Source organism: Pogona vitticeps, chromosome 7, assembly GCF_051106095.1.
Source record: "Pogona vitticeps strain Pit_001003342236 chromosome 7, PviZW2.1, whole genome shotgun sequence".
In the NCBI taxonomy this organism is placed as follows: domain Eukaryota; kingdom Metazoa; phylum Chordata; class Lepidosauria; order Squamata; family Agamidae; genus Pogona; species Pogona vitticeps.
This window is the reverse complement of record NC_135789.1, coordinates 12018511-12042585: the sequence shown is the minus strand read 5'-3', so window position 1 is coordinate 12042585 and position 24075 is coordinate 12018511. Positions and strand designations below refer to the sequence as shown.

Sequence of the window (24075 nt, the reverse complement as noted above, 5' to 3'; positions counted from 1 at the left end):
CCATTTTGCGATGGGAGGGAAGCCATTTTGCGAAGAGAAGCCATTTTGCGGAGCCGGAAAAATCATCATTTTGCAAACAAACGGTTCGCAAAGCAGGGACCTAATGTGATCGTCGCCTGCGAGAATTGAGGGCAAATGACTGAGTGAAATGGGAACAAAAACAGCTGTGGGGGGGCTCATCCTGGCCTGGGGAGACCTTGCCCTGATTTCTTCCTTGATGGCTAGCAATAATGTTTTCAGCGGGTAGAAGTCTAGAACATGAATTTGCCATTTCATGTTCTAACGCTCTTGTAACAAATCCATGGAAATGAGTGGGAGGAGAGCCACCGTGGGACCATTTTTAATCTCAGAGGGATCATCCTGGGATGTGTTCCTTTCCTGGCTTCAAATCCGAACAGTTACAAGCATATGAAGTGCCCCCTTTTTGGAACAGACGAGGCCTAAGTCTGCTTCGCGGCTTAATCTCTCTCCTCCTCTGTCCCTGGTTCTCTCTCTTTGGTTTTCCCAGGTATACTATCCAAACTTGGGTTGGATGTGTGTTGATGCTACGGACCCAGAGAAGGGGAATTGGCTGCGCTATGTGAACTGGGCTCGTTCAGGAAAAGAACAGAATCTCTTCCCTTTGGAGATCAACAGAACCATTTACTACAAAACTCTAAAGGTAACAGGACTACCAGGTCTGTTTTAATTGATGTTAATTGTGGGTGTGGGTGTGTGTGTTTCTGATACTGATGTGCCTGAGCTTGATCAATACTCAAGGAGGATAGTGACAAAGTTGCTTTTATGAAGAAGTTCCAACTTCACTCTCCATTTTCTGCAGTTAAAGTAAAGGGATGCAACGTGCAGCCATCCAAAACTTTCTAGACTGTGACACTAGCGTTCTGCCTTCTTGGCTCTATCCGGGAGAGCTGGGGAGAGTTGCAGTTCACCACTTTGGCCACCACTGAAGAAAGCATCCTTCAGAGGCCAGAGAAATTGCAGCCCTAGACTCGACGTGCCGAGGCCCTGGCAGTACTATGAAGCACCTTCATAGGCTGAACCATTTCCCCTGAATTCTGAGTCTTTCTGATAATGACGGTAAATACCTTACGTGCATCACCCTATTTTTAATTTGCTTTGAACGGCCCTTTGGGATACACGTGCGTTTCGAGGAGTCTTTATGGGTTTTATAAAGTTTTATAAAATTTTAAAGTGAAGAATATGTATGTCCTGGTAACCACAGATGGCATAACGTTTTGGGTTGTAATGTCACTATTTGGTTTTGGGAGAGGGAGGAGGGGGAAATACCTTGGGAGAAAAATACAAGTGAGAACACATTTCTTCATGTAAAAAAATTAAGGCAACTGTGAAACTGCTGTTAATAATTCTGTGGAAACTGCTGTCCAATACCTGCAGGAATAGTCCATTGGGGAAACAGCTGTTTTGTATTCCGAAGCAGCTGTTCCGTGCCTGATGATCCCAGATGGAGCTAGCAAAAAGCCTCTCTTTTGGGATCCTGAAGAGCTCATCAGTCCTTGTAGAGTCCCAAGGATGGCGAATCTGAGCTCCCCCTGGCGTTGTTAAAGGGCAGCTCCCAAGATTAGTCATCCTTGGCTCTGTTCAGGGCAGATGATTGTAGTTGCCGTCTTTGCCACTGTTGGGGAAGCATATTTGCTTCCCTGGAATTACTGTAAGAGGCTTGAGTGCCATGCTGGTATGGGAATAGTTTGGGACTACAGACTTCGTAAGTGATTGAGCTGTGATTGAGACTTCCATGGAAAATGAGCCGTCGAAGGCCAAATCAACACAAGCCACTTTCTCTCCTCCTTCTTATTGGTAGACTTCACATGTGACTAGTATGGATTGGTTTATTTAACTTATTTATATCCAAACTATATAATTGTAATATATAATTGCCTTGAAACAGTTTGCTTTTGTGTTCCTAGAAGGCTTAGTTTTACCACACTTAGCTGACTGTGCTGCTTTCTGAAACATACAATGATTTAATTTATTTCTCCACAAAAGGGGTAGATTAAATCATTGGAGGAATTATGTTACAGATTCTGGTTTCTTAACCCTAATAAATTGAATTTTGGGGGTGGGGTGGGGAATCTAGTCCCTTTATGACAAGCAACCCAGGCCACATACCAAACATTTTTCACTTCATTCATTTGAAGTCTCTGGATACTTTTGCAAAGGAAGTCACTGTCTCTCCAAAATGTTTGCTTCCACTGAAGATTTATATGGTCTGGGTGATGTGATTTTCATTTATTTATTTTACTTCATTTCTGTCTCACTCTTCCTTCAGCAAGCACAGGGAGTTCAGCTCTTGTTGAAGAGAGAGCGAATAACAAACAGTTCAGTGTTAGAGCTCACGTTTCCTAGTCTGACTGCACAAGCATCTATAGGAATAGGTATTGTGCAACAGCACAATACAGCATGCTATAAGGTAGTTTGAAAACTGAGGGTGGGGGGGACCCAAACAAATAATTATAACTTTGAAACTGGGCATCAGCCTAGGATTTTCTCGTGTTGTGTCACTTTGTGAATGCTGTGTTATCCTGTCATGACAAACCAAGACATGTCACAACAAGAAAGGTGATGTCCAGACCTCTTCAGCAATGTCACGACAATCTGGGTCATGTCATGACACGCCTGGTTATGTTGTGATATGACACGACCTCATGACATCTTAATCTCAGTCATAACATGACTCAAGCTACGTCATGACACACAAGTCGTGACATGTTAAGCTCAGCATGACATGTCATGTAACATAACATACAATGGATTATGTTGCATCATGAATGCTGTAAAGCGTTCCCAACGCAAGTCAGTTCATGACGTAACATGTCATGACAGGTCGTGACACCTCTGGACATGGTTGGCCACACACTGGGGCCTGGGAGACTGAGAGAAGGGCTTTCTGGGAGATCTTAAAAAGCCGATGGAGTTGGGCGTCCTTGGTGCACTGGTAACAACATTTTGGACAGCCTCTTTCAGGTTTTTCATGTCCGTGGGAAATAGTCTGGGGAAATCACGGAATGCCGAGAAGTGCTTAACTGATGAAAAAAGGAGCCAGCTTCTGGGATTTTTTTTCTTGTTTAATGTCACTTTATTTTTATATTTTTATTTCTTAAAAATAATGCAAAATACAAAATTCCGCTACCCTCAAGCTGGAGTACTAAAAAGAGAAAAAAAACAATGTTCAGAATACTGACTTTTCCTAGACAGTCAGCTGCAGAAGGGACAGACGACAAACAAGCCAAGGAAACTCGCTCTAAGCTGCTATACTTGTTTTAATTTTTCCTTGATTATAACCCAATTTCTTTGGAGTTGGGTTCCCACATTCTCCTTGTGTCCATGTGGGATGGTTGCAGGGTTGTCTGTCTTGCGACTGTGGCAAGAGAGGGAAGAAGGAAATTCTCTTCCAAGTGTTTAGATTGGGGAAAGTTAAAAAGTGCTTGGCATCACAATAGACCGGTCACAGGTGAACATCAGTTAACGACAGTGTAGGCAACATTTTGCTCTGCTGGGTGTATTTGTAGGTGCTGATGGCAGCAGATGTGTAAGTTACAGTGGAAACAGCTATCTGAAATGGCAAATGAAGTGGCTTTTGTCATCCCGCTGCGCGTCTGCCAGCATTCTGTCCCATCTTAAAGCTATGTTCTAACATGCCATCCTAAGGATATCATCCCGATCTTTACATCATCTGATATGACTGACTCAAAGCTATAGCAACCTGGAAAAGTTAGTATGAAAATGTAAGCATGAGCAGTCTGTGTTCTTTCAGTGGTTCACAGCACGACGGTCAGCTGCAAAATGACATCCATGAACAATATTTGTGGGATGGCACAAACAGACAGTGTAATCGGATACGTTGAGCTCACATAGAAATCCAAGGGGTGATGTGTACTGAATGTGAAATTTGTCATTAGGGACGGGATTTATATTTTATTTATTTACTGTTGGATTTCTATCCCACCCATCTAGACCAAAGGTCTATTCTGGGATGCAACACTGGAGGCCTTTGAGAGAAATTTAAGACAACCACCTGGCAGATATCTTTGTTTTGTGTTCCTGCATTGCGTCGTGGGACAGACTCTATGCCCTTGGAGGCCCCTTCCGACTTCATGATTCTGTGATTCTTGGTCTCAAACTCCCAGAACCCTTTACCCCTAGCTGTGCTGGACAGGATTTCCGGCAGCTGTAGTCCAAGAGCATCCGGGATCCAAGACCAGGACCTAGAGATGGGTATGAACTGTGGTTCGGCTGGGAAACGGCCCTGCTCCCTCTGAGCGGAACAGGTGGGCAGCCAGACCACAGTCCATGCCCTTCTCTGCTGGGAGCCACTGCTCTACCAGCGGACCCTCAAGGATGGTTCTCATTTCTTGCTGGTGGCAGACTTGGGTCGAGAGGCTTTCGTCAGCATATATTCTCCCACTTTCTTACCCAACTGGTGTGGCTGGTTCTAGGGCTTATTAGAGGCAAGTAGGGTACCCGGGGGGGGGGGAATCCTTCAATTTTCCAGGGGTTTGCAACTGCCCAACACAATTTCACACCTTGACCTGTACTAATAGCTAATCAGCAAATCCTAGGAGTGCAGTTTCAAAAAGCCAAAAGGCTTTGTAAAAATATATATTCAAAGACAGTTTGGCATAACACAAATAGTTTCATGTACCCATAGAGAAGACAGGGCAACCCAGCTTCCCCCATATGTTACAGCCTCCTAGCCAAGCTGCAGTCCATTTGGTCTCTGGCAATCTCTCTTTTCTGCTGACTTTTTAGAGCCTTTCAAACCTCCAGCAGCTGACAACTGTCTGGTTTGGTCATCCATCCCTCAAGTCTCACCCTCCCAATTCCGCATGGGCTTCTCTTTCCCCGCCTGTGTTTCACAGACCCCTCTGCAGGTGGGTGCTTCTTTGTGCTGATTTGTATCCCAGTTACCTTGGAGTGGGGGGAACGACCCCACTCCACACTTTTCGCTACACCGTCTGTCACCGTCTGCCCAGAACAGGGATTGTGGCTACTCTGTGTCCTGGGAGGAAGGGTCTCTGTATGTCTTTTTGTCATATCAGGACCCTAACCACTGATTACATTTGTGCTAATCCTCACCTTGAGGTTCGCCAGATCCCCAGCCAATTTACATTGAGTCCTGATGAAGACAGAGAGCCATCGGTGCCCTAAAATATTTATTGTACAGATTATTGACAAGGATTTAGCATGATACATTATGGTGAAAGTAAAGGTGTAGATTCCTTCGCAGGATGGGGAGCCCTTCTGAATCCACCTGAGTCCCTACTTTTAGGCACTGCTGAGATGGCCAGCCCTCCCTTCCACTACCGAGGGGCCACCCTGGCATTGGGCAGTCAGGGTGTTCCATAACCTGTCCTCTTAACATGGAAACTAGTGGGGAGGAAAGGAAGACATTTCCTTTCCAAATGCAGGTGGAGAAGAAGCAGCTGCATAATGAATGGCACAAAGGACATCTCTAACCATGTTGACATGGTTTGACCTTTGTTAAGATAAACTGCCCATAGAAGAATAGAAGCGACATCTCAGGAAGTGACGTCTGATTTCCTTCTAACTTCATGATTCCTACTAAGCTCAAAACAGAACAATACATCAAGTGGTGTATAAAGATCTTTTCTACAGACTTATATTTACGATCCGGTCGACGTACATGTGTGTGCATAAACGGAACTGCCAGAATTCTGCTGGAATAATCTGTCTGCATGATGGCAATCACACTGTGGTTTTCCGTCTTGGCTTGCTCTCCAGAGTGCAGCAAGGTGCTTGGCCATTCCTGGACCCCAATAAAGGATACAAGTCCAAATGATCTGACGGAAAACATTAGTCCAGAATATAATCATCTCCCGCAAAGTCTAAGTCCATCAAAAATGAACACAGACAGCAATCTGTGTAACAGGCAAAGAGGTGGGGAGAGACCTTCGGCATTTGCTCACCTATGCCAGTACTTCACCATGAACCAGTTGGTAAGGATGGGGTGCCATGTCGTTTTTCACAAGAAAGCCTCACAATTATTTTATTCCTTCCTCAGCTTCCCAGAAAGTAGAGGAACACTCCTTACTCCTCTAAGCAATCCGGCATGTTCTGGTTATCAGCTCAATAGGTGCATTCCCGTCATCACAGAAGAATTCAGAGTGCTACTCAGCATTCCTCACCCTGGAACAAACAAGACATTGGGGTGATACTGGATTCAAAGACAGTCAGGCAATTTGTAAGGAGACACCACTTTCAAATGGAAATGCTCCTGACAGTTCTGGAAGCTCTGCAGGCTGAGGACCTTCAAACCTTATGGATTTCACCAAAGTGAACCTTAGCATCCCCATTCACCTTGTTTACAAGCCTGCTTTCCAAGCAAGAAATTTCCAGTACAAACCTCTGCCTCTCATTCTGTTCCATTCTTTTAAAAACCTCCGTTCTTTGAATGTGGGATATTGTGTGTCTGTACCCGCAATTCAGAATGCCAGGAAATGGCCCAAGATTGCTGCACAATATCATACCTGTGTTTCCAGTAGGAAAAAGTATGCCAAGCTTGACATAGCAAAGGGCAGCCTGGGTGCTGACAACACCCATGACAGCAGTCTAGAGGGTGTCTACGGGATCCCCTCTTCTGCTCACCACCATCCACAAAGCGACACCATGCAAGGGAAAATCCCGGAAGCTGGCTTTTTTTTTCATCAATTAATCACTTCTCACCTAGACACAAAGCAGTTGTGATGGCTGTTTTGTGAATGGTAGTGAGCACAGGAGGACTGAGCTTGCTCATCAGGTGAAACTCACTATAGTGATGGATTTCACTGGCTTTGATTCAAGGAAGGGTCTTTCTACATTACCCAGAATCCACATTGCTACAAAGGCTGGCCATAAACAGTGGCGACCACCTATCAAAGGATAGGTGGTTGCCTCAGCCCCAGCTGAGTGATGCCCATCAATCATCTGGGACCGAGGGCTTCTCAGTTGGAGTTATTGCTACCATTGATCTCGGGACAGGTGGATTCTCATGGATATGACCAAGAAAGGGCTGTCTTACCACTAAAGAGGAACATGGGCAGAATGTCACCTTATTTTCATAGAAGCCCATCATGTCCAGAGTATACTAAATGGAGATGGGTTACCTCAGTATTCAAAATGTCAACTATACTGAGTGGAACCTCAGAGCATTCCATGTAACCGCCAAGTAATTTGAAACATCAGTGGTGAATCTTTGTTCCTCCAATATTGAGGTTCTCCACCTTGGGTCCCCAGATGTTCTTGGACTGTAACTCCCAAAAATCCTGACCAGCAGAGCTTGTAGTGAAGGCTTCTGGAAGTTTTAAGTCCAAGAAATTGGGGGACCCAAGATTGGGAACCATTGCCAGGTGAGTTGTAAGATGAGTAATTTTGCACCCAGTTCTGAAACATTCAGTGCAAGCTTTTGTGAATAAATTCCCTTCCTCAAGTGCTGAATGTATTGTTAAGAAAAGGATATTCTCTGGATGTCATTTATTGACATCTCACCTTAGAAAGCAAACAGGTGCTTTATACTACTGTATACTGTCTGTTCAGTCTTATATTATTCATTCTGACTATAGCTGACTTTTGCAATCTCAGGCAAAGGCACCAAAAAACTTCTCTATATTGGATCAAACCATTGTTTTATCGGGGCAGATTTTGTACCAGAATAAAAACTACATGCCTTTGCTATGGTTCAGCAGCACATTGTTCTATTTGCCTGAACTACGCATGCTGACATAGTAGGCTTGTGTAACCAGATCTCCAGATTATTTATTCAATAAAATTATTGGCTTTACGGTCTGGAAGCCATTTTCCAAGGTTTCAGAGAGAAGGCCCATGCAAGTTGTCAAGGACTGGAACCAGATGATCTGCCTACAAAGCAGGTACTCTGCCATTTGGGTCCAAGAACCCCTCTGGTTCAGGAGAAGGAAGGGAGAACCTTTCGCTATGCCAATGGAAGTAATTTTTGCACATTGAGGCTGAGACTTTATGCGTGCAAAGCATTTTTTTTCTTCCATTGAATGTAAGGAGCAGAGGGTTGGACTGGGTGGCCTTATAGGTCCCTTCCAACTCAATTATTCTATGATTCTACGCCTCATTTTTATCTGTGTTTTATTCATTTTTTAAAAAAACTAAGTGTATGTCAACATAATTTTAAATGCTAAATCAAGGAACTGAAAAGGTTTGATGGTATTTGATCAGAAAATAGGTTGTTTACCACAGTATGCTTAGCTGATTGAAAGTAGTCAAAGTCTGTTGAATGTCGCCAAATGTAGTAACACCATTACTGAACAAGCCGTCCCTGAATCCCACTTCACTGGGTAACTCTCGGCCAGTCTCAAAGGCTCCATTTCTGGGGAAAGTGTGTGGTACATTCTCGACTCCAAGGATTCCTGGAGGAAGTGGATTATCTAGAATCTAGATCCATTTCAGTCTGGCTTCAGGCCTAATTATGGGATAGAGACTGCTTTGGTAGCCTTGGTGGCTGGCCTACACCAGGAACTGGACAGGGGGAGTGTGTCCCTGTTGGTTCTGTTGGGCCTCTCAGGGGCTTTCAGTACCGTCAACCATGGTGTCCTTTTGGCCCATCTCTCTGGGATGGGACTTGGAGGCCCTGTTTCGTAGTGGCTCCGGTCCTTCCTGGAAGGGAGAATTCAGAAGACGGGGGGTGGGGGCTCCTGTTCAAGACCCTGACTGTTCCAACACCCTGTGGGATCCCTCAGGGTTCTGCTTTGTTCCCCATGAAACCTCTGGGAGAGGCTGTCTGGAGTTTTGCGGCTCAGGGTCACCAGTATGCGGATGACACCCAGCTCTGTCTCGCCTTCCCGTCTGATTCCAAGGAAGCTCTCTTGGTTCTCAACCAGGGCTTGGCATCCGTCATGGGCTGGAGGAGGGCAAACCAATGGAAACTTAATCCAGACAAGACCGGGGTGCTCCTGGTCGGCTGGAAGGCCGATCAAGGAATAGGGATACCACCTGTATTAGATGGGCTGACACTCCCCCAAGCGTATGTCTGGGTTCATCCCATGAGCCGTGGCCAGGGGTGCCTTTGGACAGTTAAAGTCTTGGAATGGCAGAGCTGGGAGGGGCCCTGGGGATCATCAAGCCCAGCCCCTGACCAAGGAGGCTCAGCTGGGGGATCGAACTACACAGCCAGATACCTAAACTAATGAAAACTCTAGGGTGTCAACTGTTCCTTGAGTTTTCTAATTTGGCTACACTGACACATGCCTTTGTTACCTCCTGCTTGGATTACTGTAACACACTGGACCCTTTGAAGACGGTTCAGAAACATCTGCTAGTTCCAAACACAGCAGCTGGACTCTTGATTGGGGCCAGTTACTGTATAGGGAGCATAAAATACCCCTCCTCGAACACTTCCACTGGCTACCAGTCCATTTCCGGGCCCAATTCGAAGCACTGGCCATTCCCTATCAAGCCCTCTACAGCTGTACCTCCCCCCCCCCCCAAGAGCCTTCTTGGTTCTGAAGACACTCAGGTGGTGTTTTGTTTTCCTTCCACGCAAGCCTCCTTGAGTATTGCGCGTTCTTTTGGAGGAGCGCGGGCAGGGGGGGGGGTCTACATCGTGTTGATTCTGATGGGCCTGACTCTTTTTGTAGTGGATTTTTTTGGGGGGGGGGTAATCTCGACCAGCAGTTTCAGGTGGCCCTCTTTTTAGACAGAAAGCGACCCAAGTACAGTATGTGCGAGGTGAACTAAGCCGGCTGCATTTCCGTTGCTGGCCATCAGCCTAGGGACCGTATTCATTGATATGTCCCTTTTTGTGCTCTTAAAGGTCCAGGAGTTTGAATGAAAATCTTTCTCTCTCTCCACCCCCCGCCCCATTGACCTTCTATAAAGCTCTCCCCCCCCCCCAACGCTGCAAAGCTGAGTTGGTATAAACCTGCAAGTCATAGGGGTTTGCTGGGGGGGCAGATGTGGTCCTCCATCCGGCAGAGGGCGCCGTCCTCGCTGGCTGTGCCTTTTCCCTTGCCTTCCCTCCCTCTCTGTCTCGCTCGCTCGCTCTCTGTCTCGGTGTGACGCGGGCGGGCGGGCGGGCGGCGCTCCTTCTGCTCGCCCAAGCGGTGCAAGGGTTAAAGAGTCCTTCCTGTTTGGCCGGGCCAGGCCAGGCCAGGCAGGCAGGAAATCTCTTCCTAGTGCAGAGTACAGCTGTTTGCCGTCGGGCCTGGGCTCCCCCGCCCTCTGGCCTGCTTCCCTCTCTCGCTGTCTCTCTCTCTCTCTGTGTCTCTCTCTCTTTTTTTTAAATTGACCACCTCCGGTCTGATTGGCGTCCCTGTTTTTTTGTCTCTTGTTTGCCTCCCTTTTAGCCAATCGAGCCCGGCGAAGAGCTCCTGGTGTGGTACAATGGGGAAGACAACCCAGCCATAGCCGCTGCCCTCGAGGAAGAGAGAGCCAGCCACCACCACCGCAGCAAGAGGAACTCGCCCAAAGCCAAGAAAGGTAGCAAAGGGCTCTCCCTTCCCTTTCCCTCCTCTCCCCTCCCTCCGCCTCTCTTTCTCTCTCTTCTAGCCTCATGCAAAGCAGAAATCCAAGGAAGAAGACAGATGAGGAGGAAAAGCCCAACTTCTGCCTCTCTTTTCTTTGAAACAGGCTGTTCCTTCTGCCAAGTTCCTGTCTGTGAGCTAAGGATTCCTTCCTCTCCTACTTGGTCAGTGAGCAGCCTCTCTCCGGGCAAGTATGCCTGTCCTGTGACCTTTTCCTGGGCGCTCGGTTTGCCAGGGAAGGGATCTTTTCTCGACTCGCCGCCTCCTTCCTCCCCCCCCCCTTTCCCTTCTTAAATTGCAAAGTCCAGCTCCTTTTGGGGGGGATTGGAGGAGCCCAGATTTCCTCTCTGGCAGTTTTGTAGCTAGAAGTTAGTTGCAGTTCAGAAATGCGGAAAATAAAAATGCCGGTGACTCAACGTCGTCTTTAGAGGTTTAATATTTCCATAGATCACGTGTTAGCTGAACGAAGGGATCCTTGTTCTTTTAACTCGGCCAAAGTATCTGTAACTGCCTTTGGTGCTGTTTGCTGGAACTTTGCATGGGTGTGCATGTTCTGTAAACCACGATCTCAAGCAATTGGAGAAAGCACTCTGCTCTTTTACTTTAAAATGTCAGTGTTGGAGCCGTACACCAGTATATTTTACATTAGTTATTGCTCTCCTAGTAATACAGATTCAAATATGAAAGTATATCTCTAGGTATGGACCATTCTAAAGGTTGAATTTGCCCAGGGCTTTATTTCAGTGTGGCATAGACATTGGGGCCATGACTCATCAAAACAGAGTATTTAGATTCCTTGCTTTGTGAAGACCGTACTATTTGGGGTACTGCCCTGGAGGGAAAACCAAGTGCACCTCTGTAATCCAAACATTTTTGTGGTGAATGGTTGCTCTCTAAATTAACATGAAGGAGCTTCCATGACACAGGTGTCTATTATATCATGTTTTGCACATTTTGAAATATTTGGGGATGGGGAGGAAAAAAAGATATTATTTATTTTATTTAATATGCCTGGATTATCTCCATCTATGCTTAAGAAGGACATATCTGGTGTGGATTAGACTTTTAAAGGCAAATAACATTTAGGCAGGTGAGAAGGAAGAAACCCCAAAAGGTTTGTTTTCTTCGAGATGGAAAACAAATACGTTTTATTAACCTGAAACATGCCAATTCTCTCTTTTTTTGAAAAAGTAGCGGAAATCTAGTTGTAGGTACTCATTGTTTTCAACTGTAAATGTTGTCTTTCATGGTTGTAAGCTGTCTTGGGGCCTTTTCAAGGAGAGAGGTGGGGTAAAAATATTTTAAATAAATGTTACAATATTAGCCTGCGTTGTAGGACCACCGGACTTTTGTGATAGAATACAGGCCATTTCAGGTTAGAACCTTTGATTCTAGTTTGCCATTCCAGTGGTGATTGTAGCAAGAGGATCTGTCCCCACTTTTAATTTGACTCTAAATTACCCTTTTACTCCAAAAAAGAAGTGATCAACCCTTTAAACATCTTTTTTTAAAGTATTAGGCCTACACTTAGGGACCTTAGGTTATCGTGAGTGCATTGCCTTTATTTCAAGCCCCTGAAGTACAAATTACATGGAAATGGAAGCAAAAAAATGTGTGCAATGAGAGGGATCTCATTGAACAAAGTAACACCTCTGCCTGCTGGTAGGCTGGTGTGAGACAAGACATAGCAATATTTTCTATGTCTTGCTTCCAGATGTCCAAACGATGTGTTTTGCAGACATTTTAAGTGATTCTAGTCACTTTCCCTTTTGTACTGAGTAGGAACATCGGGACATTTCAGGCCCTTGGTCATTCGAAGCCCGTGTTGTCACCTATGTCTGTCCAGGGTTTCAGGCTAACATATGGTTTCATACGTTTGCTGGAAGAATGCCTGTGGTCTTTCCTGGGACCCTCCCATCAAAGTAAGAGCCTGAGTCCAGCTGCCTAACCGTCTGAAAGCAAATTGAATGCGTGCTGGGTAAGTATCCTGGTGCTCCGTGACAGGAGAGGCTTCCCGTGACTGAAATCCTGCTACCGTAACTTATACCACATAAGGCTGATTGTGTCATCTGTTACGGTAATTTCTGGGAAATAAAACATCTCCAATTCTTCACCACCACCACCACCACCAAAAAAGAAGAAGAAATGGTTCTGTGGACTCGCTTTCATTGTCAGGAAGCAATTGGAACCCATATTGGGAGAAAGAAGTCTTTACCAAATAACTCAAATCATCTTCATGACTTCACAAGCAGTGGCGATTTCCAGTCATCAAAGACTTCCTGTCCTGTGGCTCGAGCAGCGTTTCGATAATAAAGAGGGTTTCCAAAAAAAGTAGCAGAAATCTAGGACCTTTGGAAAAGAAATTGGACATGCTTTGTTTCTGAAAAAATTGCTGCTGCTTATGATGTCATGAGCCTTACACTGTGTAATTCATGCAATAGGATTTCCACCCTGGAAACCCAAAGGTCATTTCAAGCTCACAAGCTACATTTGCTTGTCCAATATCTGTGGTTATCAGGAGCTGAAAAGTGCTAGATGTTGTATGGAAGTCTAGGCTTTCTGTGCATGGCTGGCTTGCAGTTGAGATACAAACTCAAGACACGCTAGGGAGAAGAGAGTGAGGAGAAAGAAGGAAGCAGAGCCCAGGCTAAGAAGCTGCCCTATGTCATAGGACGTTCTGTGTTGGCTTTTCGCGCCATGCAAATCTCTAGACCCTTCCTCAGATAGGTTAGGGAGCTTGGGTTATCCCACCAGCCTTATCTATCCTGGAGTTTCAAAGATTGCTGGGGAATGGCCACAGGAAGCTTCCCCAGCTGTTGCATGGGAACACTCTTGCAATAAAGATGAGCCAAATGGCAGCTGGTCCAGACTGTGTCCCCCAAAGGGTCCAGCCTCTGTGACAGCCACGTAGAATGCTAGAATGTCATGCCCAAATATAAATGATATTTTGTAAACTCCGTTCTTTGATAGGTTTACTCTGCTTGGGACTGCCAGTTGAATCGCAGCTTAAGAACCTTAAGACGAGTCTCAGGCTGGTTTAACCCACAACCCCTTGCTTGTCTCACATTCTTTTCCCTCTGAAAACCCACAAGATTTCAGAATTTTTATTGTCATTGAACAGTTATATAAAGAAAACACAAGTAATAAGAGGCAGCTTGCATCCATTCTTGAATGCTGCCATCTGGAAAAAAAAATTAGATGGAACTGTCAGAAAAGCCAGGCAAGTACAGTACGAACATGCATTAGAAATTGGAACATGGCTTCCTGCTTTGATTTCCTATCTTTTTTCCGTGCATGAAGTGCATTACGTGCACAGTGGTTAAGTTTCAGGCTGGGGGAGGGATAATTTTGCCTTGTGCTTATCTGGCTTGAACTAATCCACCATAAAGAATGGCCCTGGCATTCTTCTCAGGCTGCTTGCCCACATCAAACCTCAATGGAAAAAGCAGCTGAACAAAAATCCCATTGGGATTGATCATGAAAAACGGCCTCTTGGTGTCTCTTAGAGTTAATACAAGCTCAGGAACACCAAGTGCTGAACGAGGTTCCCTTTAGTACTCATATATTTGTATTCCACTTTGTCCGAAGGGTATGTTCACAGGCACACGCAGGGGATTGTAGGATATAAATAACAGTCCCTAGACCTCACCCTCTACAATATCAACCCTTTGCAACACCAGTCCATGTGGGTAAGTGGATGCTTCCGTGCCACCACTGAAAAGGGACAAATTCTCTGGTCGCCACCAGCCTGACCACAGCATGCAAGAAACAGGACATCACAAGTTGATCTCCATAGAGGGACCCACTCCTAGTGAGTTGGGCAGTCTTTGACCCCCTGAGCGTGCAGAGCTCTTAGCTTGCCTGGACAGGCCAAGGAAGCATCTAAGCTTAAATGGGAATGACGGGTTTAGCCCGGCCACGAAGGTCACACGTTAATACAGACAGGCTAATATTTTGTTCCCTCTAAAATGGTTAGCAAAAGAAGCTCAAGATGCTGGACGTTGACTCAGGGAGAAGTTGTGTATTAGAAGAAACGTGTGGATGGGGAACGGCTTGTACCTTCCCCACAGCGTCATGGTCATTCTGACATAAGACATAACAGCGAAACAATTCCTGAGGATTTTCTTAGCTGATGAGTTTTTCTGCTTTCTGAACTTTTCCTGTTGCTTTATCTTCTAGGATCGGTCATAACAGTCTCTACTTTTCATTTCAGTTTGCATGTCAGAGGTGATCTGATTTCTTGAATTGAATGTTTTTTTTAGTATTATTCTTTTATTTAATTTTACCTCCCTTTTCTGTGCTGAAATGTATATTCAACGAGTATAGTGTAGCTAAATAAGCGTGCTGCCCACCCACCCACCCCGTTCCAGGCCTATCCAAGCAGAAGTGTCAGGATTGTTACCTGCTGTGAACATCAGAGAAGGGGAAGAGGCTCATGTGGGATGCGGGTTGGGAGCATGTTGTTTGCAAAGGGTTTCCTGGAGGAGAGGCGGCACACTGAGGTGGAGGATGGCCACTTGAGTGATTGGCAGGTGAGGTGGAAATGGCCATGCAAGGGTGGGTGGAATAGAAACCCTTAGCGAACTCTTGTTTAACGAGCCTTCTTTTGCTTCTCGTATCTATTGTGTACAGTTACAGTATTTCACGAATAAGGAGCTGGACTCAACACTTTGGCGTTAGCTCTTTAAAACTCTGCTGCGTACAACGTTGCCTCTGTGGTTTTGGACTTGCTTTTCTTAGTAGCATTGTGATATTTAAAATTAATACATTTCCACAGAAGTATTTTGGGATTCCCAGTGTGGTGGTGTGGATTAGGACTCTGGAGAACAGGGTTCAAATCCCTGCCCAGCCATGGATGCTCACTGGGGGGAGTGGAACTGGTCAAACCACTCCTTAAAATATCTCACCTTGAAAACCCTACTAGGGTCACTGTAAGTCAGTTGCGACTTGACTACGCAAAACACACACACATAGAAGTATTTTAGTTGTATACTATTTTTGCAGTGCTTGGTGATCATGGTGGTCTTTTTTGAGATTGGGGAGTATGTGCTCTGGGGAATGAGAGAGTGGTGTCCTAATCGGAGCTGTTAAGAATGACTAGAAGGTGTTGGTTGGTGAATTCATGAATTGAGAGACATTGCTGAGTTATTCCTGCTTCTGACATGTCTCTCCATCCGGCAGAGGACGGGCGGCTGTGTCTTTTAGTCCTCTTGCTGGCTGCTGAGTTACTACTACATGCTAAGACCTGAATGCAAGAGTATGCAATACCTTCCGAGACCTCAGAAAAATTAATACAGTACGCGAGCTTTCGTGGATCAAGACCACTGGGTCAGGCGTGTCCCCATGTGAAGAATGTATCTGTGAGTTGATTTCTGGGTTTGTGGGGCGGAACGGCCCCTCTGAGCCCCTTCCTATGGATCCTTGTGGTTCTCTGTGCTTTTCTTCAAGGCAGGGGAAATGCTGAAAAAGCCGCTATCGGCCAGGATTTATCCCATTCGTCTCCAGAGGGGGATTGCCCTGTGCAAACTCTTCCTTCTCGCTACCACCGCCCCGCCCCCTTCTGATTGAACTTAATGTACACGAACATTATCCTTTTTCATGTTCTCAGGACCTATGTGGTAGTCTTGGTCGAATAGCAGGACTGTTGGAAATACACCCATTAAAACAAGGAAACACTGACGGGGTGGTGCTTTTCCTCTCCTTTCCTCCTGGGCTAACCCGTCCCTGCTAGCCCCCAGGTGTGCTGCTATCACTGGCTTTAGCAGAGGTAGCCGTGTTAGTCCGTGCTGGCAGGTTGAACAAAAACAAAATGAAAGAATAATAATAATAATAATAATAATAATAATAATAATAATAATAATAATAATAATAATAATAATAATAATAATAATAATAATAATAATAATAATAATAATAATAATAATAAAAAATGGGGCATCTTAAAGACTAACCATTTGGGTATATATATATCAGAATCTGCCTTTGAACAATACTTCCTGGCCACACACTTCCCCTGGCTTCCCACGGGAAACAGCTTTTATCCAAGTTTCATTAATTCAGATATCAGATCATGAAATCACAGTAACATTGTACCAGTTTGTCTTCAGTGTGGTATCTGGCTTTATGTTTCGATGTCCTGGGACTAGGGGCTCGGATGATGTTCATCTAGCACAGCCTTGCTTAGCTGAGTGTTTTGTGCAGCACTGACCTACAGAGAGGGAGAAGTGCCCCCCCCCTTTGCCAGGAAACCGCTTCGCTTGGGAATTACTTTTAGGCACTGTACCTACAGTTGTGTCCAAGGCTTGAAAAATGCACTCGTCCACTCATCTGTGACAGTGAAAAATGCTGCTGGACGAGTCATAGCTCCCTCCCTGCCTGCCTCCTTCCCCTCCGCCTGTCTCTCTCTCTTTCTCTCTCTCTCACTCTAATTCTGCAGCCCTCCCCTCCCCCCTCCCGTTTCAAAAGGAAAACAGCTCTCTTCTTGGGAGAAGAGAGGTCGAGCGGCACATAGAGATATAGCTCTGCAGGAGAATGTGGAGTAGTCCCATGCTGGAGAATATGGAGACTCCCTGCTCCCAATTTCAACCAAACAGCCTGGCTCCTTAAGAGGCCGGGCGCTTTTGCTTTCAGTTTTATTTTTGCTGGAGACATTCAAAAGAAAGGCATTCAAAATACAAGCTTCATGACCCCACAGGCACGCAGGTAATAAAGCAACCCAAGTCTGAAGGTATAAATCAGTGATTCCCAATCCCAATAAATTGCAGGGCTATCGTCCGGTCATGCTGACTGGTGAAATTTTTGACTGACTGGTGAGACATTCTAACATTTTTCAAGCCCTGGTCATGTCCCAGGCACAGAATAGGACTCTTGCCCACTCCATTGCCTGATAATAGCCCTTCCCAAGCTGGCACAGGTTGTCTCACCGACTTCTTTGTTATTTGGGGTCTTTAGCCTTCATAACCGGAGAGGGAGGCCAGCTCGGTCTTTTTCAGTCACCGTGGCAAACACGTGGCTGCCCGAGTGGATCATTAGGCCCAACATATTGTACAGATTCTGTTTTGGGCCTCCCAAGGGTGCGGAGAGGGTGTAACTGGGAGCCCCCCTTGCCATGGCCAGTCCCGGCATGGGATTAAGAGGGCCATCCCGAAGAGGCTTTGGGACAGATTCTTAGCTGGTCCCCAGCGCTTCAGTTGAGGCGGTGGCATGGTGAAAGGGCTGTTGGTACCGTGGCTTCCTTGCGTTATTATTCAGGCGCTAAGGCCAAGGTCTTTCTCCATTTCCAAACCAGTCAGATGTAAGAAACCTGAAGTGGTGCTCGAGACAAAATGGGGCTCTCTGAACTTTGTTTTCCAAAAACCTGGAAAAACAAGCAGCCGCTTCAAGTTTCCCTGTGCAAAGGAAAGTTCTGCGTTGGGTGCTGCCAAACCAGAGCGTTGTGAGCGAGAGGGAATTGGCGGCTGAAGCGCCAGTGAAAGGCCCAAAGTCTGGAATCGGACCCACAGGAGCCTGAGGGCAAGCTCAGATGGCCTGGGCTCACTGGCCATTGCGCCTCTCGGCAGGGGAAGGGAAGGGAGAGTTTGCGTTGCTTTCACTTCCAGAAGCGCCAGTGTGCCCTAGCCTGCATTTTCTCCTTTCCTTGCAGTACATTTTATGCTACGTTCGGGTGTGACCTGCCCTGGACATCTTGAACTTCTCTTACAGGGCTTGAGTTGAGGTAGCTCATGTTAGCATCAAGAACAGGACCTTGAGATGCTCCCTTTCTGTTTTGGAGGTTCCTTTTTATTCACACCTGCTGCTGACTTTTATTTTTGTTTTTCCTCTCACTCTCCCCCACCCCTTGTATGCCTCTTTTCTGGACAGGGTGGGTGGGAAACCAGAGACACATTGGGAGCAAGCTCTCCTCCCTGAGGCAGTGAAGCAAGTGCTATTTCTGCCCCTGTTGCATTGGGTAAATTTGAATCCATGTCGTGGTTCTAGGTGATGAGGGTGGTGATGAGGAAGGATAGAAACCATTGCCTGGATGCAGGAAATCCGGCAGTAGTTGGTGACCCTGACTTTTCTACCTGTCCCAGGCCAGAGCCCTTTGTTTTCCTTATTTTCATGCGTCATATCAATAATCAGACCTTTACAGATGCAGGGGAATGCTCCTAAATACCTGGATTTCAATCGAAGTGTTCAAAACAAATCGGGTGGAGGCAATCAGTTGCTATTTAAAAGGCAAATTGTGCAGACGCAGATTGAAACGGAAGGTATTTGCGCACCCCTAGTTCGCCTCGTTCCCTTCCACCGCACACATGCCAGGCCTCTTCCCTCCTTGCTGTCGGAAGACTAGTGAAAACACAACTTTTTATTAAAGCGTCCTCCAAAAGCATCCTGCCTCTAAGAGAGGTGTCCCTCCCCCCAAGAGCTCTTTCTGTCACCTTTTGAATTTTTTAAAATTAAGTTGTAATTGGTTGTAATTTGTCACCTTTTTTTTCATTTATTTTTTTAATATTATTTTTGTCATTTTGTGTTGTTCTTTGGGGTGGGGGTTGGATGTGCATTTAATTTCTCTATGTTCCCCACCCAGAGAGATGAGTTTCCATTTAAGTCAGGCGGTGTGGACCTCAGATCAAGGATGCTTCGAAGCACATGCGGTCAGACTCCCCGGCCGAGGCCGCCGCCTCCTACCTGCCATGGGGTGAACCGAAGCTGCTGTTCTCACAGACTGTCCCAAGGAGCCGCCGGGGCAGGTGACGAAAGAGCTGCTGAAATCAGGTGGTGTCGCTCATTTGGGACCACCACCTCAAGGTGGCTGCAGCAGATTTGCAGGGCTCTGTGAGAACGGCGTGGCTCGAATCCATGGCTGCGAAAGGTCTGGTTGAAGCAGGGAGAGCATGGCCAAGTCAAGGATCGGGTTTACTTACTGTAACTTAATGACACAGGCAGGGCTGTGGGAAAGGCTTGGCTGACTGTGGGTTAGACCTCTGCCCTTGTTGCCCTTCATAGCTGGTGACCTCTTGCCTGGCAGGGTTGGATGTGAGTGTGTGTGTGTGTGTCCAGTGAGTTGTGTTATTTATTATTATTATTATTTTTTGCTGATGGTGCTCAAAGCATGCCTACCCTCCTAAATAACCCTCCCAACCCAGATGTTCCCTAGAATTCAACTTTTAGTGTGCATTGGCTGGCTCTCTTCAGATGCTTGCAGGAGCTGATGAAGGAAATGGACGAGCTTTTCTGACTTTGGCCTTGGAATGTTATTTTTGTAAATGAGAGGCATGATAGAGAAGGGAATAAATAAGGATGTCATGGGCGACTAAGCTGAGTCTCCTGGCTTTCACGGAAATTTACAGAATGATCTTCTCCATCCCATTGAGTTTGGACAGGCTTACTCTCAAGTAATGAGTGTGCGGATGTAGCTTGAGTCCCTGCTTAACTTCAGCTGAACCAGACTCTTAAACGACAAGTTCTCATTTCAGAAACCGCAGTAGCATGTGGGTCTTGTTAATGTTTAAGGTGTCAGAGCTGGAGATTATTTTATTTTATTCTGAGAAGAGTGTTTCTGGGGCTAAGTGGTGCTGGGATGAATGTGTCTGGTTCTGAATATATTGCAGCTTGAAGATGTTGAAGGATTTATGGAATCCACTTGGAATTGTTCCATAAAATGTCACTGAAAGGACTTAAAACCTTCTGCTCCTTTTCACACCGCCCCCGCCATTCAAATTGAAAAGTGTGACCAGAATCTAAACAGCTGGGCCACTCATTCTCTTTTTCCAGGGTGGACTCTATCTTGGCTTGCATTTCTGCCATATTTATCTGCTCTCGTCACTACAAGAAACAGATCTAACTGGAATTAATTATTGTGACGGCTGTGCTGATGTCACCTGCCTGTCACTGCTATGGCTGGAGTTTATCTACCTATGGCAGGACAGGAGGTGGGACTTCAGTGGGTGGAGTTAATGTATATAAGGGGGGAGTGGATGTGGTGAGGAAGAACTGGGAGATGGGAAGATTGGGATGAGATAGGGTTCGGTTAGGAACTTGGTTAGGGTGTTAGGGCCTGTTTATTCATGTTATGAGGTACTGTGCTAGTGTAGGTCTGAATGAGAGAGTGATTGAGGGGGATACTTTATCTCATTGATTGCCTTATTTAGTTTCCACAGTGATTTACTATTATTTATGTTTTCTCAATAAACAATCCTTTTTATTTTGAAATCCATACCATTGTCTGATGAGTCAGATCAATAAGTGTGGTTGGTGGCAGCGTGAATAAAGTGTGAATGAGAGTGACGTGACCATTGTGACGTGAAAGGAGGACGTCACAATTATTTTCTCCAATTGGACATTCAGATACAGCGCTCCTAATTTCCCAGCGTGTGCTTCAGAGACTTCGACTTAACGTCTTCACTCTCTCTCCCCTTTCCAGTGTCTAATTGTCTCCCTTGTTGGTGCTAACCATACTTTGCCGTGGAATGAAGAATGGAACTCCACGCTAAGCCTTTAGCTTAGGAGCGAACTGTTATGAGCTCAAACACGGAAGCGGGCGGTGCCACAGGAGCATATAGGTAACAGGAAGAAACAAGAGCAACAGGCTTGAGGAGCTGAGAATAAGAGGTCTTGTATGCAAAGTGACTTTAGAAGAATCTCTGTAGCCTCTGTTTCCAAATCTCTGCTTTGAGCGGCGGGGGCTGGGATAAACCAAAGAGCTCTATTACTTTCAACAGACTTCTTAACTTATATTTGTGTATGTGAAGGGGCTCTGAAATGATCTTTGTGTCAAATGACGCAGAAGAGGAGAAGACCGAGGGAAGGGGAGCCGTTGCAATACTGACGGCTTATGAGAGCAGAATCCTGAAGCAGGATCCTGGGTGGACTCCCAAATTAAGTTAAAGTCTGGAGGGCAATTTGTATTCTGCAGCTTCAGAACATTTTTTACATCCAGCATTAAGTAAACCCAACAAATTAGTCATGCCAATGTTGCTTCTTCTGAAAGATTTGCCTCAGGGTCACTAATGGCGGACTAATTCTTACCAGAGTTTCTTCCTTCACTACCGCCATCCTATTGATTTTCTTTTTCATTTCCCCCCCCCCCCCCCCCGCAGTGGGCTTAGCTTATTTCCCCCTGCCTCGGGTTTTCACGTTGTCTTCTTCATCTAAGTGTTCATCTCTTTCTGCCTCCCAGTCCCTCTGTTGCCCTGCCTCTCCCATGATGGTTGTTGCAAGATTTGCTGGCAGTTGCCAAGTTTGGATGGTATATAACAGTGGTGGCAAACCTTTTTGGGCTCGCATGCCCAAAACTTGGGGGGGGGGAGCGGACAGTGTGCCAGAACCAGAAGTGGCGGCGGAAGGGGGAATCCTCCGCATGGAGGTGCCTCGAGACCCCACCAGCGGTCAACAGAGAGCTCACCAAAAAGTGCAAGCTTTTTGGAAATACTGTAGCTCCATCTTTAGATAAGATGTTACGAATTGCTTTTGTGAAACCTTTCCTGATTGAGAGAGCTTGGAGGTGTTAAAAGCTTGTACTGTTTTGGGTGGTTTTTTTTTTTTTTGTTTTGTTTTGTTTTTTACTTTTGATTTGGCTCGTCAATCATTAGAATATTGATTTGCAGCTTTTGTTTTTCCTGAAATGGAAGTATAAACTACCTTTGCTCTTGTCCAAAGGATGCTACGTGCTCTGTGGGTAATTGCTTGTCTGTTGGAATTCTTAATTGCCATTTTGCAATTCTTAATTTAATTTTAATAGCAGACATTTCAGTGATAATAATCAGTGATTTTTTTTAAAAAAAACTTTGTATTGGGTGAAAATCAGTCTTTTTAGAACATCAGATAATCATAGGCAGGAAATAACAGGTTGTAAGTACCAACGTTGCCTGTAACATGTTTCATATATAAAATTATATAAAATTTTATATATAAAATTTGTTGGAGGGGATTTTTGGCCATTGGCTTTTTAAAATATATTTTTGAAACTTCGGTTGGTAAGAAGTAGTATGGTAGTAAGTGAAGACCCGTCTTCCAAGCTCCAGTCATAGGCAACTCAGAGATTCATTACAAGTGAGCATCTGGGCTTCTGGAGGGAAGGTAGACCTCCTGCTGCTTGGCTTTCTTGATGGCTTTCTTTCAGAGGAAGGGAAGCTTCCTGTTTTTCCACGGCTGACATGGACATTCAGCAGGCTAGTGAGAAAGGAACCAGAGTGATCCGTCACTGGGGAGAAGATGTCATGCAGTGCAGGAGCCTATGCTTTGCAATTCAGGAGGCCCTGGGTTTAGCCCACCGGCATCTCCAGCGAAAAATACCTGCCTGAAATGCTTGGAGGACGACCGCTGTCAGTCAGAGTTGGCTGTACAGTATTGGGCTAGATCAGTGGTTGTTAACCTTTGTTACTCAGATGCTTTTGAACTGCAACTCCCAGAAACCCCAATCAGGACAGCTGGTAGTGAAGGCTTCTGGGAGTTGCAGTCCAAAACTCCTGAGTAACCCAAGGTTAAGAACCAGTGGGCTAGATGAAGGAGGATACCTTGCCATGTATCGTGTTTGCTATCACTATAAAATATCCCTCTTGGTCGTTTAAACTCCTGCAACAGCCTGCTTGTAGAAGCCATCGTGTTTGTTGAAGACCAGTAAATGTTGTGAGCCTATTTGAAAGCGGAAGCAAATATTGTTACTAATGTTGCTGAAAGTGAAAGGAAATATTGTTACTATCTGAAAGTGGAAGGAAATGTTATTATCTGAAAGTGGAAGGAAATATTGTTACTATCTGAAAATGAAGGAAATATCATTACTATCTGAAAGTGGAAGGAAATATTGTTACTAACAACTATTTGTTGCTAGTGGTGTGATTCAGTAAATCGAGTGACAGACTAGGACGCGGGAGACCTGGGTCCAAATCTCCGCTTGGCAATGAAATTCTCTTGGCGTTGGCAAAACTGCAGGTACACTTCTTGAATATTTTAGGGTTGTCACAAGTTAGAAGCAATTTGAGGGCACACAACAAAATGACGTTGAAGTTGCCTGCCAACAGCAGCTTGAAATAATTACAGTAGGACCCCTTTATCTGTAGGATTCATATCTGCTGATTCACCTATCCACAGTCTAGAAATATTAAAAATATTAAAGGAAAAATCCTGGAAATGTTTCTTATGATGGAGTTATCGGAACTGGCCACCAAAGGGAGACAGAAGCCTTGCCATGTATCGTGTTTGCTGTTAAAATAGCGTTTGCTATAATCTGTGTTTTTTAAGCGTCTGCGTGGCGGGGTGGGGCCTTGGAACCGATCCCCTGCCATTAGAGGGGCCCCTACAGTAAGATTTTACTTTAAAAGCAGTTGTGATTACTGTTCAACTTTACTAAAGTTGATTTGCCCAGCCCTTTGCTGAAATGGCACCACCTCAGCCTACGAGTGTGAGTCAGAATGATTGTTTGACTCCCAGTTTGGGGATGAGCTGACTGGGATCAGGGAGAAGGCTTAAGAAAGTGCTCTTGATGGCTTCCCATGGGAGATTTCCCCACCCCACCCCCAACCCCCGATATTCCATGTTATTGCCCATTTTATTTCACAGAGATCTGCAGGAGGAGTTTTGACAACTCGGT

The 24075-nt window shown here is 45.5% G+C and overlaps 1 protein-coding gene across 2 annotated transcripts in view; it reads left to right on the top strand.

The window, feature by feature from the left end:
- Positions 1-24075, top strand: part of PRDM2 (PR/SET domain 2) — a 69182-nt gene that overhangs the window by 23958 nt on the left and 21149 nt on the right. For both annotated transcript variants that reach the window (XM_072977807.2, XM_072977805.2), the window contains exons 5-6: positions 509-661; positions 10329-10461. In XM_072977807.2, the coding sequence (XP_072833908.2) occupies positions 509-661; positions 10329-10461 (286 nt within the window). The remainder of the gene's footprint in view (positions 1-508; positions 662-10328; positions 10462-24075) is intronic.